General features: G+C 35.1%; 1 protein-coding gene across 5 annotated transcripts in view; it reads right to left on the reverse strand.

Moving 5' to 3' along the window:
- Nucleotides 1–668: 668 nt before the first annotated feature.
- LMBRD2 (LMBR1 domain containing 2) overlaps nucleotides 669–12,590 on the reverse strand; it is a 48,707-nt gene continuing 36,785 nt past the window's right edge. The window contains exons 15-18 of one of the 5 annotated variants that reach the window (XM_060634491.3): nucleotides 12,029–12,075; nucleotides 10,395–10,500; nucleotides 7,646–7,772; nucleotides 669–6,743 (exon numbers count right to left, since the gene is read on the reverse strand). In XM_060634491.3, the coding sequence (XP_060490474.1) occupies nucleotides 6,683–6,743; nucleotides 7,646–7,772; nucleotides 10,395–10,500; nucleotides 12,029–12,075 (341 nt within the window). In that variant the 3' untranslated portion in view covers nucleotides 669–6,682. Of the gene's footprint in view, nucleotides 6,768–7,645; nucleotides 7,776–10,394; nucleotides 10,501–12,028; nucleotides 12,179–12,590 lie in introns of those variants that run through there. The other 4 variants (XM_060634489.3, XM_060634488.3, XM_060634490.3 and 1 more) reach the window with 4 other exon arrangements.

Genomic DNA, 12,590 nt, shown 5'->3' on the forward strand with positions numbered 1-12,590 from the left:
GCTGAGTTTAGGACTTCTAGTACTATGTTAAATAACAATGGTGAAAGTGGGCATCCCTGTCTTGTTCCTAAATGGCATTATGTTTTTAATTTCAAACTTCAATTTATAAAGGAAAGCAACTCTCTTTTCTTAGCCTAGCTAATGGTTTCACCAATTTTATTGATATTTCCAAGCACCCAGCTTTTGGTTTGTTGATTTTCCTTATTGTTTTCCTGCTTTAAATTTCACTGACTTCTAATTTTTATAACAGTTACTTATTTTAGGGGCGCCTAAATTTAGGTTTAGCAACCAACTTTGGCTCAGATCATGATCTCGCAGCTCATGGGTCTGAGCCCCATGTTGGGCTCTGTGCTACAGCTCAGACCCCGGAGCCGGCTTCAGATTTTGAGTCTCCTTCTCTCTGCCCCTCTCCCACTCATGTTCTTTCTCTCAAAAATAAATGTCAAAAAAAAATTTTTTTTTAAACACAATTACTTATTTTAACTATAAACACAGGATAAAGTAACGTAGAACCTAAAGTACATTTAATTATTTATCTTAAAATATTTTGTTTGTAATACCTGTTAATATATTTGTAAGAAACAAAGAAAGCTTCAGGCTCCTTAAGAGTTTAATCTCTTAGGATAGTATGAAAAGATGGTATGAAATCAAACGCATAATCTGCAAAATTCTTAGGAACTTGTAGAAATGTACTTTATTTCATGCAAAGCTACATAATTTCCTATATTTTAATAGCTAATCAAATAAACATTTCAAAAAATTCATTACATCACAATAAGTTAAAATACTACAAAGCAACTGCAAGTCCACGAGTTTGTAAAAACCAAACTGAGAGAACATTATGCACAGATAAGGCCAAAGATGCTAACTCACGTATAGGTAGCACTTTGTAGCTTTTTCCACATACATATTTGAAAATGTAGTGAGAATATGCAGAGAAAAATAGTTAAATCCACAACCCATTGGTCAGATAGGAAAACATTTGTCATTACATATCAGGTAGTAATGGCTGATTAAAGATACATTTGGCATCATGCACCAAAAATCAACATAATGAACATTTAGAAAAATTATCAGATGCACACTTGAGAAAAACCTATCTTCCATTTCCCCTAACCCACTGAATTAAAGAACAAGCACTTTATTAATGCAACACAGGAATTGAGCTTTTGGTATACTTTGCTTGGGTACTGTTAGTTATAAAAAGACACTGAAGGGATGAAGGAATATTTCAAATTCACACTGGACTGAACTTCAGAATACTGCCCTAAGTAAACAGGATGTGGGTAGAACTTATTTGAGAAAGATTTTTAAACTACTTAAAAGCACTACAATTAGTTACTACAAAAACATTTTATAAAAATTAAATATCAGAAAGTAACAACATATTAGAGCTCTTGTTTCAATGCTATATAATTTATAAATATATATTAGATTACAGTAATTTAAAAGACACGTCCACATGTTCTCTACCTTCTAAGATGAGAAAAATCCTTCAAGCTGTTTTCAAAGTATGGACAAAAACAAATCCATTGGATTGCTTTTAATAAAATAAATACACAGTCTCTCCCCTACAACTTGGTGTACTAAGTTAGGAAGATGCTAGCCAGCACTCTTTTGAGACATACAGCTCTAAGTGACTAGGTTGATACGATTTTTATCAATAATATCAATTCAAAATTGTGTTGTATAGTCAGATTAATAAATTATGACTTTCCCTTACATCATGTCTGCCATAGTAAACCACTCTTTCTACTCTTCTGCACTAAGTACAGAAAAAATATTTTAGAAAATGATGGGAGATCAAGATAACCACAAAAGGAAAAGATTTTCAGGAGGAAAAAAAAAAAAAAAGGTTAATTATCCCCAGGGAGTGTGTTAAAAACAAATGTCTCTTAGAATATCAACGAGAAGAGGAACATGCCAATATTCTTGCTTTATCAACAAATTAAAAATTACAGCAAGGTTTCAATCAACCTCAACAGACAAATCTTTTGACAATAAAATTTTAGGAAGACCAGGCTGAGCGTGAAAGGAATTAGAGGTGAGGTCATGCTCCCACTGATGGGACTCAGATGGGGCAAGGCTCGTGCCTGCTCTGCTGGGGGAGATGACCACAGGACCTGGTCCTCAGGAAATGGGATAGGGGATGACACGCCTTGGTCTTCCAGCTCTCTGAGCAGGAAAAAAGTCCTTTGGGAAGAAGTACCCTACATCGAGGGAATTCATATTTTAGAAGGCCTCCTGTAAACCCTCATGTAGTGTTCCAACCTCTTCTAATGAAAACTTTGCCAACGATGTAGGTTATTTATGAGTTTCTTTTCATAAAAAGATACCTCAAGGCTCTAAATCTTTTTGGGGGTTTTGTTTTGTTTTTGACAATCACTGGTTTTGGAAATCCATTTTTATGCCAAAACATTACACTGAAAATAAGGCATTTTAAGGAAGTGCCCTCCTTAGTGACCTAAAGACAACACACCAAGCCAGCTTACATCACATTCACATTCAGATGCTGCTTAGTTGTCTAGAAAAATCTGTTTCACTACTTTAGGTGCAACATTGCTATTCAAGTAGTGGGATCTGGCATCAGAACTAGTTCCTTTTGAGTGTACAGATCATCAGAAACAACTGTGTACACAAAACAGAAGAAAAATCTGTCAGTATATTAAAAATCACACTATAAAGAGAGGCCTCAGGTAAAAAAGAAATGAGGAAGGGAGGAAGTAAAGAAAGGAAAGATAAAACTCTAAATCTATTTACTTCTCAACATTTAGAATTTAATGTAATGTGATCCACTACACTTCAGAGATTCAAGTATGTTAAGATCTTTCAGGGACATGTTTTGCCTTTTTAGTGCAAATACACTTATCCTTATGATTTTCAGTCATGGTCCATTCAAATCACAAGTACAAAACTCAACATTACTGAACAGTGTAAATTATAATAAGGGAGAGTTTGTTTTTCCTTTAAGATGGTAATCAACACACAACCAAGAACATTCCCTGAATCTATTACAAGATAAAAAATGAGGTTTGTTATTGCACATAAATGAAATTCTTTCATTCGTATGCTAAAGTATACTTTAAAAAAAAAAAAAAACACAAAATGACTTTCCTCTCCACATTTAATTTCATTTTGGTACACAACCAGTGTAAATTTCAGAAGTGATACTCTAATCAAAAAGAATTCAAAACCAAATCAACTGGGGCACCTGGGTGGCTCAGTCGGTTAAGCCTCCGACTGAGGTCATGGTCATGAGCTCAGGTCATGATCTCACGGTCCGTGGGTTCGAGCCCCGCGTCGGGCTCTGTGCTGACAGCTCAGAGCCTGGAGCCTGTTTCAGATTCTGTGTCTCCCTCTTTCTCTGACCCTCCCCTGTTCATGCTGTGTCTCAAAAATAAATAAATGTTTAAAAAAAAAAAAACAAAACAAAAAAACAAATCAACTCACAGCATTTTTTGATGGTATGGGTTGTCTAATTTTCCAATCTATTTTTTATAAATGGAAAATCCTTGAAAGTTTTAATTTAGCTCTTACCACTCTTGTGAAATGAGGGCCTCTTTTGTGTTGCAATTATTCCACAGCCCTGTATTCATTTGGAAAGAGAGCAAATTCTAGTAATTAGGCTTATCCCTTATGTCTTATTTTAATAATGATTTTTATAAAAATGCTCTATTGATAACAAGTTATTGATGTAACAAAAGTTAATTAGCAACTTACAGGTGATTCATGAAATTAATAAATTATTAATTATTATTTTCTGCAATGGCTATTTGAATTACTGGTTTACTGAATATCCTTACCTAACGATTATTTACAAAAATAATTTTAAAAGTGTAATCAGTTATCTATTATTTTATAAGAAAGACATCAAAAGCCAATTGTCAGAAGTAATTCTTCAGGAAATTACTCTGCATTTACAGTATCTGAATTTAGCAGTAATGTTTTGCATAAGCTTCCCCCAAAAGAAGACTTTTGTTCGTACTCCAGTTTTTTACACAAGGTGGCTTAACAAATATTAACTTAGTTCTCCAGCAATAAACTCTTTATTCTTCAGGGGTTAAATCATTACCTTATGAACTCAAATTTACCCAGTCAGGTAACGCCATAAAATCCTATAAGATAAATTCTGCTTAAAAAGTTGAACAGTCTAGATCACTTAAACAACCAAAAATCATTTGGAGAGTAACAAAAAGTCACAAAGGGAGCTATATTGTTTGTGAAGTATTACATATACTTCAATTACTATAATCATAACAATTTTAATAATAAAGGAAAGTAGTACATTCCCCTACATATTCCTATCAATCTATTTTAGGGCATTATAAGTTACAGAAGTGACTGCATAATTTCTCCTCTTTTTCTGCTTCTACTTCTACAGCATCTGGGTTTCACGACAAAACCTGATGAGAAACAACATTATACTTAAGGAAAATATTTCAGGGTAAACCCAAAGATGAAAAATACAAAAATATTATTTTCACAGGACTTTTGATAAATTATTCTAAACACTGTTTTGCTTTGGGGACTTATAAGCTTCTCTGTAATAATAAGAAACTGAACCCCTCTCTGGGCTGATCATTTCTCCACCCCACACCTTCAAGTACCACTAGGAAAAATAGTACAGCTAACAACTTATTTTGTTTTGTTTTTAACTCCAGCATACAAACATCAACTGAATACCCTCACAATAGTTTTGTGAGGTAGATCAGTAGGTAAATAGCAAGTATCATCTTCATTTCACAAATGAAGAAATTGAGGCACTGAAAGGTTACATAATTTGCCCAAGGTATTCAATGGTCGATCATGAAACTACAAACAGTACTGAATTATCTCTGCTCCTGGCCCACAGCTCACTAACCACACTTTACAATGAAAGGTTGTGTGTGTTCTCAAATGGGCAGTCTAAATGATCTTTGACTTTTGAGACCTTTGAGAATAAAATCTATCCATTTATAATTATTTTAAAGGGGGCCTAACCTCAAAGATCATAAAAATTGAAAAAAAAAATCAGATAATTAGGATGATATACTATTCCTTTCAGTATCTGCATAGAACTGTCTTTAAAAAATTTACATGGTAATACTAACAGCAAAATAAAAAATTTAAAATTATGATTCAAGAGAGGATTACCTTCAAGAAACATATAATCATATTGTTAGGGTGACTATAGAATTCATTTTCAAACTGGGATATCTAAGAGTGAAAGTGAGCACAATTAACAATTACACAGAATTAACAGGTGTTAACCTGAGGCTGTCGTGGGCAAGCTCAAGAACAGTCACCACTGGGTGAATCCATAGCAGGGGTCTCTGAATTGTAACCATTTCAGGGACATAAAAAACTCTCTGTAGCATGCTGTGCTCAACAGTACAGTATTCATTGTGCAATAAAACACTGATGATTTAAAATGTAATACGTAACTTTGGCTTAAACACAAAAGTTAAATTTTTTTTTTAAATAATAAGCATGTTTAACGAAGTTATTGCACATTTCCACTCTATAAACCACCACTTAGGGGCACCTGGGTGGCTCAGTCAGTTGTCCGACTGAAGCTCAGGTCATGATCTCATGGTTCCAGTGTTCCAGCCCTGCGTCAGGCTCTGTGCTGACAGCTCAGAGCCTGGAGCCTGCCTCAGATTGTGTGTCTCCCTCTCTCTCTGCCCCTCCCCTGCTCATGCTGTGTCTTTCTCTCAAAAATAAATTTTAAAAAAATTTAAAAAGATTGAAATATGAACCACAATTTAGGTGTTAGTAATAACTATTTTTTTTTACCTTTTAATAACCAAATGTTATTTTTCAAAAAGCATAAATAGGCACCTTTAAAAATTAGAGAATTTTTATGGGACTCTTTGGCTTTTAAAAAAAAAAAACACCTGCTATTTACCATTAATGCTTCAGATTTTCCTTGAGTGGAATGATCAACACGTAAGTCAATATGCTAAATGATAAAGGTGAACATTTCTCCCTGAAATGAAAATCTTTTACAAAGCAATACCAAAAGCGTAAAATAATTTCCAGTTTCTACCAAAGACTGAAAGAATAATACATCACCTGATTATGGTACACAGGCTGAAGATACTGTCAGTTGAAGTATCATCTTAATTATACATGCAAAAACCCCAAAAGTTTGCATATAGAGGTGAAAAAGAGCTTTCTACATTCAGTTATGTCTGGTAAGTAAGCCTTGTTTTAAGACATGGGTTTTGTAAATACCATTATTATTTGTGGTCTCCATCTCTTTGGGAAATACAGGATTAACATATTCTTTAGAAACAGCAAAAATGTAAATTACAACAATAAAACGTATGATGTTATTTAGTCATGACTTATGGCTTTCCTGGACCTTTAAAACAACTTTCCTGAAAAAAATTAACCTGAAACAAACTGAACTACATATTCTCAACATATACTGATTTCTATCATGCACTGAATCCTTCCATTACACCTGCACTTCTAAGGCAGACACTTCAGGAATAGTAATAAATCCTATGAGAAAAGATGACACTCTATTCAATAGGCAATAAACTATGATTACTGAGATGTGATTAACTTTCAGTGCCATTTTTGTCCTGACACTTTTCATTAAGAGTACAGTGTAAATTCTAGGGCATACATATGTTCGTAAAGACTGAACTGATGTGTTGATCTTGGTTAGTTGTTCCAGAAATTCTTTTAGACTTTAAACATCATCGAATATTCTGCTGTGAGACATTGAGAGGTATCGTCCACCAGGCTGATACCTGAAAGGTGGATAAAGAAATGATCTGAGGCATCAAAAATAACAAAGGAGGAGAGAAAAACAAGGACACATTAAAAGGAAGTGGCTACATAATTAGTAAGCATAATTTGTAAAATCTATTCAGTAGCTGAAAGCAGAAACTTACTCTCCAAAGATATTACCCCAAGAGATTTACTTAATTATAAATTAACCAACAGCTTTTCTGGAGCCTAGAATACACATATGAGAGGGTGAGAGATGTTAAAAGAAAGGGAATACATATATCATGGGATTGAAGATTTAATAATCACTCTTAATTGTTCAGTATAAATAGAACATTCTAGTGTTTTTCCTATTTGTAGGCAAAAATGTCTTCACGCATATGATATTCATGCATATTTTCATGCATATGATATTTTGCTTTTGTTTAATCATTTTCACAGAGCATAGTGGCTAAAAGCACAGATTCTACAGCCAGAGTCCTAGGATTTGAACACCCAACTTTGCCACTTGCAAGCTGTGTGACTCTGGTTGAGTTACTAAGCCTCTCTGGATTCAAATCCAATTGGATTTACAATCATAAAATGCAGTATTATGGTTAATGTGCTTAGGATAGTGTCTGACACCCAGTCATAGCTATGTAGCTATTCCTAAATACGATAAATTTCACAGATTCTACCAATTTTAATTCTTTCTTGTTTATAATATCACTAGTAGTTTATGGAGATAGCAATTTCAACTACCATCACTGGATGCCATAATTTTTAAAATATAAAAGCATTAGAAGGTATAAAAAGGTACCAAAAGTTGATTAATATGGTTTTTATTAGCAGTAAAGAATATTTTCCTTATGCTTATCTCATCAAATTGTATGTTATTAAAATTTCAGAATACTGGAGCCAAAATGACACAGCTAAAGCTTACCTTCCTGGTTCAGATTCAAGAGGATCATCAGTGAATGTTTCTGCATTAAAATCCAAAGGTTCTACATCTTGGAGGAGCTCTATTCGGTCCCTTTCCGTCCTGTTATTAGCCCTGGTATATTTGGATGCTGCTGTAAAAAAAGAAAAAATTATGTCTACTTTTCTATGGTCTTTATGGGTCACAGTCTATGGACTCCCCCAAAATAGTCAAGATTATAAAGGACATGAATTTTGATTGTGAAGACAACAGTAAGGAAAGATAACTACTTAATTCCTTAAAAATCAAATTAAAATGATTAATAGTATGACAGAAAATAACAAGGAAAAGTTATCCCTTATAGCTAATCTAAGCTCAGAAGCAGGTACAATGCAAAGACTCAATTAAAATGAATCAAAATTAACATTTAACTATGGTATCATAACAGTGAAACTGTTCATTATCAAGTTTCCATTGGTTTCACAGTGAATCCAGGCTTGCTGTATCTCAGTTTTTGACTAGAATTTTCTTTAAAGTGTATTCAACTTAAGCTCTTCAAGAAAGGCCTGAGTCTTTCTCCCATTAGATAAGAGTTTAGGGCAGCAATGTCCAACAGAAATAAAATGCAAGCCCCATATTTACCTTGAAATTTTCTAATAGCTACATTAAAAAAGTAAAGAGAAACAGATGAAATTAATTTTAATATGTTCAATTCAATACATCCAATATATTATCATTTTAACATGGGACACCAGCCACATTGCAAATGCTCAAAAGCCTCATGTGGCTAATGATTACCAGCTTGGTCAGCACAGATCTAGAGAACTAACTCTCCCTTCTCTATGTGGACGAGGCAGATTTTCTTCATAAACAACCTAAACTTTCACAATGTTGTTTCGAGCAGTCCAATAGCTTCAAAAGAACTTTATGACATAGCTCTTTTTGAAAATTTAAAGTAAGCCAATTCTATCATATCTTACACTTTTGTCATCCTGGACTCTGCCCTTCATCTTTTCTCTCATTCACTTAGCACATATTGGTTGCCTCCCATATTCCAAGTTCTAAGTCATCATCCTAAAGCACTGTGTTTCCTCTTCTCTTGACTGTCCTCCCACACTCTCACATCTTTCCACTGCCCTACTCTGTGATAAACAAGCTTCCAAATCTTTCTAGAATTCTCCCTCTATTACCTAGCTTTTTATTTTTTAATTTTTGAGAGAGAGAGAGAGAGAGAGAAAGAGAGAGAGAGACACCACATGAGGGTAGAGGGGCAGAAGGAGAGAAAATCTCAAGCAGGCTCAGCTCGATACAATGACCACGAGATCATGACCTGAGCCGATATCAAGAATCAGACATTCAACTTATTGAACTATCCAGGAACCCTCTATTTCCTAGTTTTAACTAAAACTTTAGCCCTCTATTTCTTCTTCTCTTTTCTGAAGTTTATTTATTTTGACAGAGACAGCGTGAGTAGGGGAGGGGCAGAGAGAGAAGGAGAGAGAGAATTCCAAACAGGCTCTGTGCTGTCAGTGCAGAGCCCGACGTGGGGCTCGACCTCATGAAAACTCGAGATTATGACCTAAGTAGAAACCAAGAGTTGGACCCTTAACCTACTGAGCCACCCATGTGCCCCTCCCATTTCTTCTACCCTAAATCTCATTCAAACACATCCTTTCTTCCTCATCTCCAAGGTCACTGCTTATTTTAGGCCCTCATCATGTCTTGATCGCATTACCAAAGCAAATTAAACAGGTTTCTGTGTCTCACTTCCCTGGAAATCATGCTGTATATGGTGCTATCAAATTTATCTTCTAAACCAAAAATCTGAGCATGCCCCTTTCCTGATTGAAATCTTACCTTTGGGATAAAATCTAAACTTCTGGGCATGGTAATACCTGCTTCCCAACTATCTCTGTAGCCTCCCCTTATCAGGCTCATACTTCAGGCTCTTGTCACAGAAACAAACTTGCGTTATTCCCCCAAAGATTCTCACAAGTCACTCATTCGCCCTTCTGCCTAAAGCACCTTAATCTGGCTAAGTACTGTTCATTCCCAAATACCCAGTGAATTATTTCTTTATCACAGAAATCCTTTCGCAGTAAAGATCTCTTTTTCCATCCCCTGAGTTGAGTTCCCTCGGCATCAGGTGTGTACCCTCTACTCTCTCAGCGTTTCTGCGTCTCCCCCAAAGACAAGCATCCTCTGCCATCTACTCAGGTCAGAGTCCTGGGCAAAAACAGGTTTCTTGCCACCTTCCCAGGGCAGATGGCAGGGTCGAGGATGTGAGGAGGTTTCCTATCTCAACCCACCGGCAAATGTCTTCTGCTTGGTATCAGTCCGTCACTAAATTAATTAGCAAACCCAAGGACGGGAAATTTATCTTCTCCATGTCACTGTGTATCTAGGAAAGTACGTGACATATATGGGTCAGTTAGGAAACTGTTATAAAATGACTGAATTGCCTACATCTACTAATAGAAAAGTAAAGAACAACATCGAGGTAAATAGTAGAAATCAGCATCTGCCTACAACATGCCTGGGTAAGTACTGATTACAACTCTTCATTCGCTCTCCCAATTTCTCCTTCTCCTCCCAGAATGCATATTTGGGTTTCCCTTCCTTCCATACACTGAGGGATGAGAAAGGAAAGAACTACAGAACCACATTTACAGTTCTATAAAGACATTTTTGAGTGGATACCCTAATTCTCAGTCTCCATGCAAGCAAGCATAATAAAACAATTTCTAAGGGAACAGGAAAATAAACTACTTACATCGGTTGGTACTAATATCTGAGAGGTTTGATTCTTTTGGGTCAACATGAACATTTCTGTTTCTAGTGGAGTCTTCTCTATTGTGTCCATAACGTTCTTTCCATTCCTAGGATGGAAACACAAATAAATATATAAAAGAACTCACAGGCAGAAAATAATTCATCACTTTCAACAGATTACATATGCAGAGTAATAAAATTCAGTTATTCTCATCAGAAATTCACCAGATAATCAATATGATTAGCTTAGTGCCATTAAAATTTTCAAAAATAATTTTTCTTGTCATTACATGATTTTAATACAGTCTCCAAAGTTTTACAAATGAATATTTACAGACATATTTGCTAGCTATAATTAACCATTTCAATTCTTCTATCTAATGTCAAAACATTAACCTTTTCAATTCCTCTAAAATGTCAAAACATTATAGCTACAGTAAGCTTACCTTGACCATATAAAAGTTATAAGAACTCATAATAATTCATGAGATGTTAACAAAATTTTCTCCCATATGAATAAACTACAACTACCAAAGACCTGAAAAGTCACTCTGGATAGCAAAATCAGAGTTGTGTACAAGATGATTAGATAACTGCAGTCAAACCATATTAAGGGAGATACTACTCAATAAATTATTAGAACTGAAAGGAACATTAGAGGTCACCTAATTCAACTGCAGTGCAGTTTCATTCTAAAATAGCCATGCCATGGGCTCTCTTATTAGAGGACATGGAAATTTCTTTCTTTTAGAGAGAAAGTGCACATGCTCTTGCACAAACGGGGGAGGAACAGAGGGAGAGAGAATCTTAATCTCATTCTCCAGTGCAGGACTCGACACAGGGGCTTGATCTCATGACTGTGAGATCATGACCTGAGCTGAAATCAAGAGTCAAGAGTCAGACGCTTAACTGACTGGGCCACCCAGGGGCCTCCATGACATGAACGTTTCTATGTGTGAGCGGTCCATCACAATTTTGATAAACTGTGGAAGTTAGAAATTTTCATTGAGAGGTGAAATCTGTCTCCAGTAACTTCCCCTCTCTGTTCCTAATTATGTCTTCTGAAATAAACAAGTTTCCTTTCATACAACACACACTTTGAAGACAACCATCAAGTCTCCTCCTTTGAGTCTTCTCTTCTCCAGTATAGATAACACCAAGGTGTTGTAAATTTTGTGGTAACTGTGACTTAGATTTTTCTAATTTTATGCCCTTTCACTCTCTATGAGGAGATTAATTTGCCTCAGCAAACAGAAAACTGAAGAAAAATTGAAGAGGAACAAAATTAATGTCATATTACCAAAAAAGTATAACAACTTTAAAGCAATCAAAAGGACTTTAATAGCAAGACTGCATGAATTTATTAATTCATTCAATAAGTATTTCCTGAGCACCTTTAGGCAAGAAACTGCTAGACACTGGACATGAAATAATTTAATACTAATAACTTTTAAAACAGGTCTGACAAGACACTTAGCATATACATCTCAAAGTATTAAAATTAACTTTTTAAAACAATGTGCCCTACATCATTTCCCCACTGTTCTTTAGACTTTAGCCAATTCTAAATCAGTAAAATTCTCATGATACTTCACATTAGTCTTTAGGTCACGGCAAATTAAGTACTGTACTTACTCTTCTTCGATTTTCACCTTCTTCTTGCCTTTGCCTTTTTCTCTTCTCTAGAGACAGAAAAGCGGTCTCAAATTTGGTATAACATGGTTTAATTAGACGTAGAGTAACTGAAGTAAAGGTATCAGGCTATGACCAATTTCCTTTAAATTACTACAAAGTCAAAAGTAATAGGTTATTGTTGGAAAGGACCTTAGAGGCCACCTAAGTCCACAGAGAATCTCTTCTGTATTTTTGTTGGAGATGACCTTTAGGCTTTGTCTGAACAGTTTTAGTGAAGAAAAAGTTCTTCTTCATTTGAAATTTGTTTGTAACTTCTCTTTTCTTTGCCTTATCTTCTAAATTAAGTTGATACTTCTTTCTGCATAAAAGTCCTTTCCTTTATTCTCTTCAGGCTATATACTCAGTGTTTTGTGCGTGTGTGTGTGTGTGTTTTATAAGATATGCTGTACATAATTCTGGCTGTCCTTTTCTAAATACCTTCTAACTTGTTAGTCCTACTCTTGAAACCTTACCCAGGACTGAATATGATACTCCAGATGAAGTCTAATGCAAAAAGCAGAAC

This window comes from Panthera onca, chromosome A1 (assembly GCF_046562875.1).
Source record: "Panthera onca isolate mPanOnc1 chromosome A1, mPanOnc1 haplotype 2, whole genome shotgun sequence".
In the NCBI taxonomy this organism is placed as follows: domain Eukaryota; kingdom Metazoa; phylum Chordata; class Mammalia; order Carnivora; family Felidae; genus Panthera; species Panthera onca.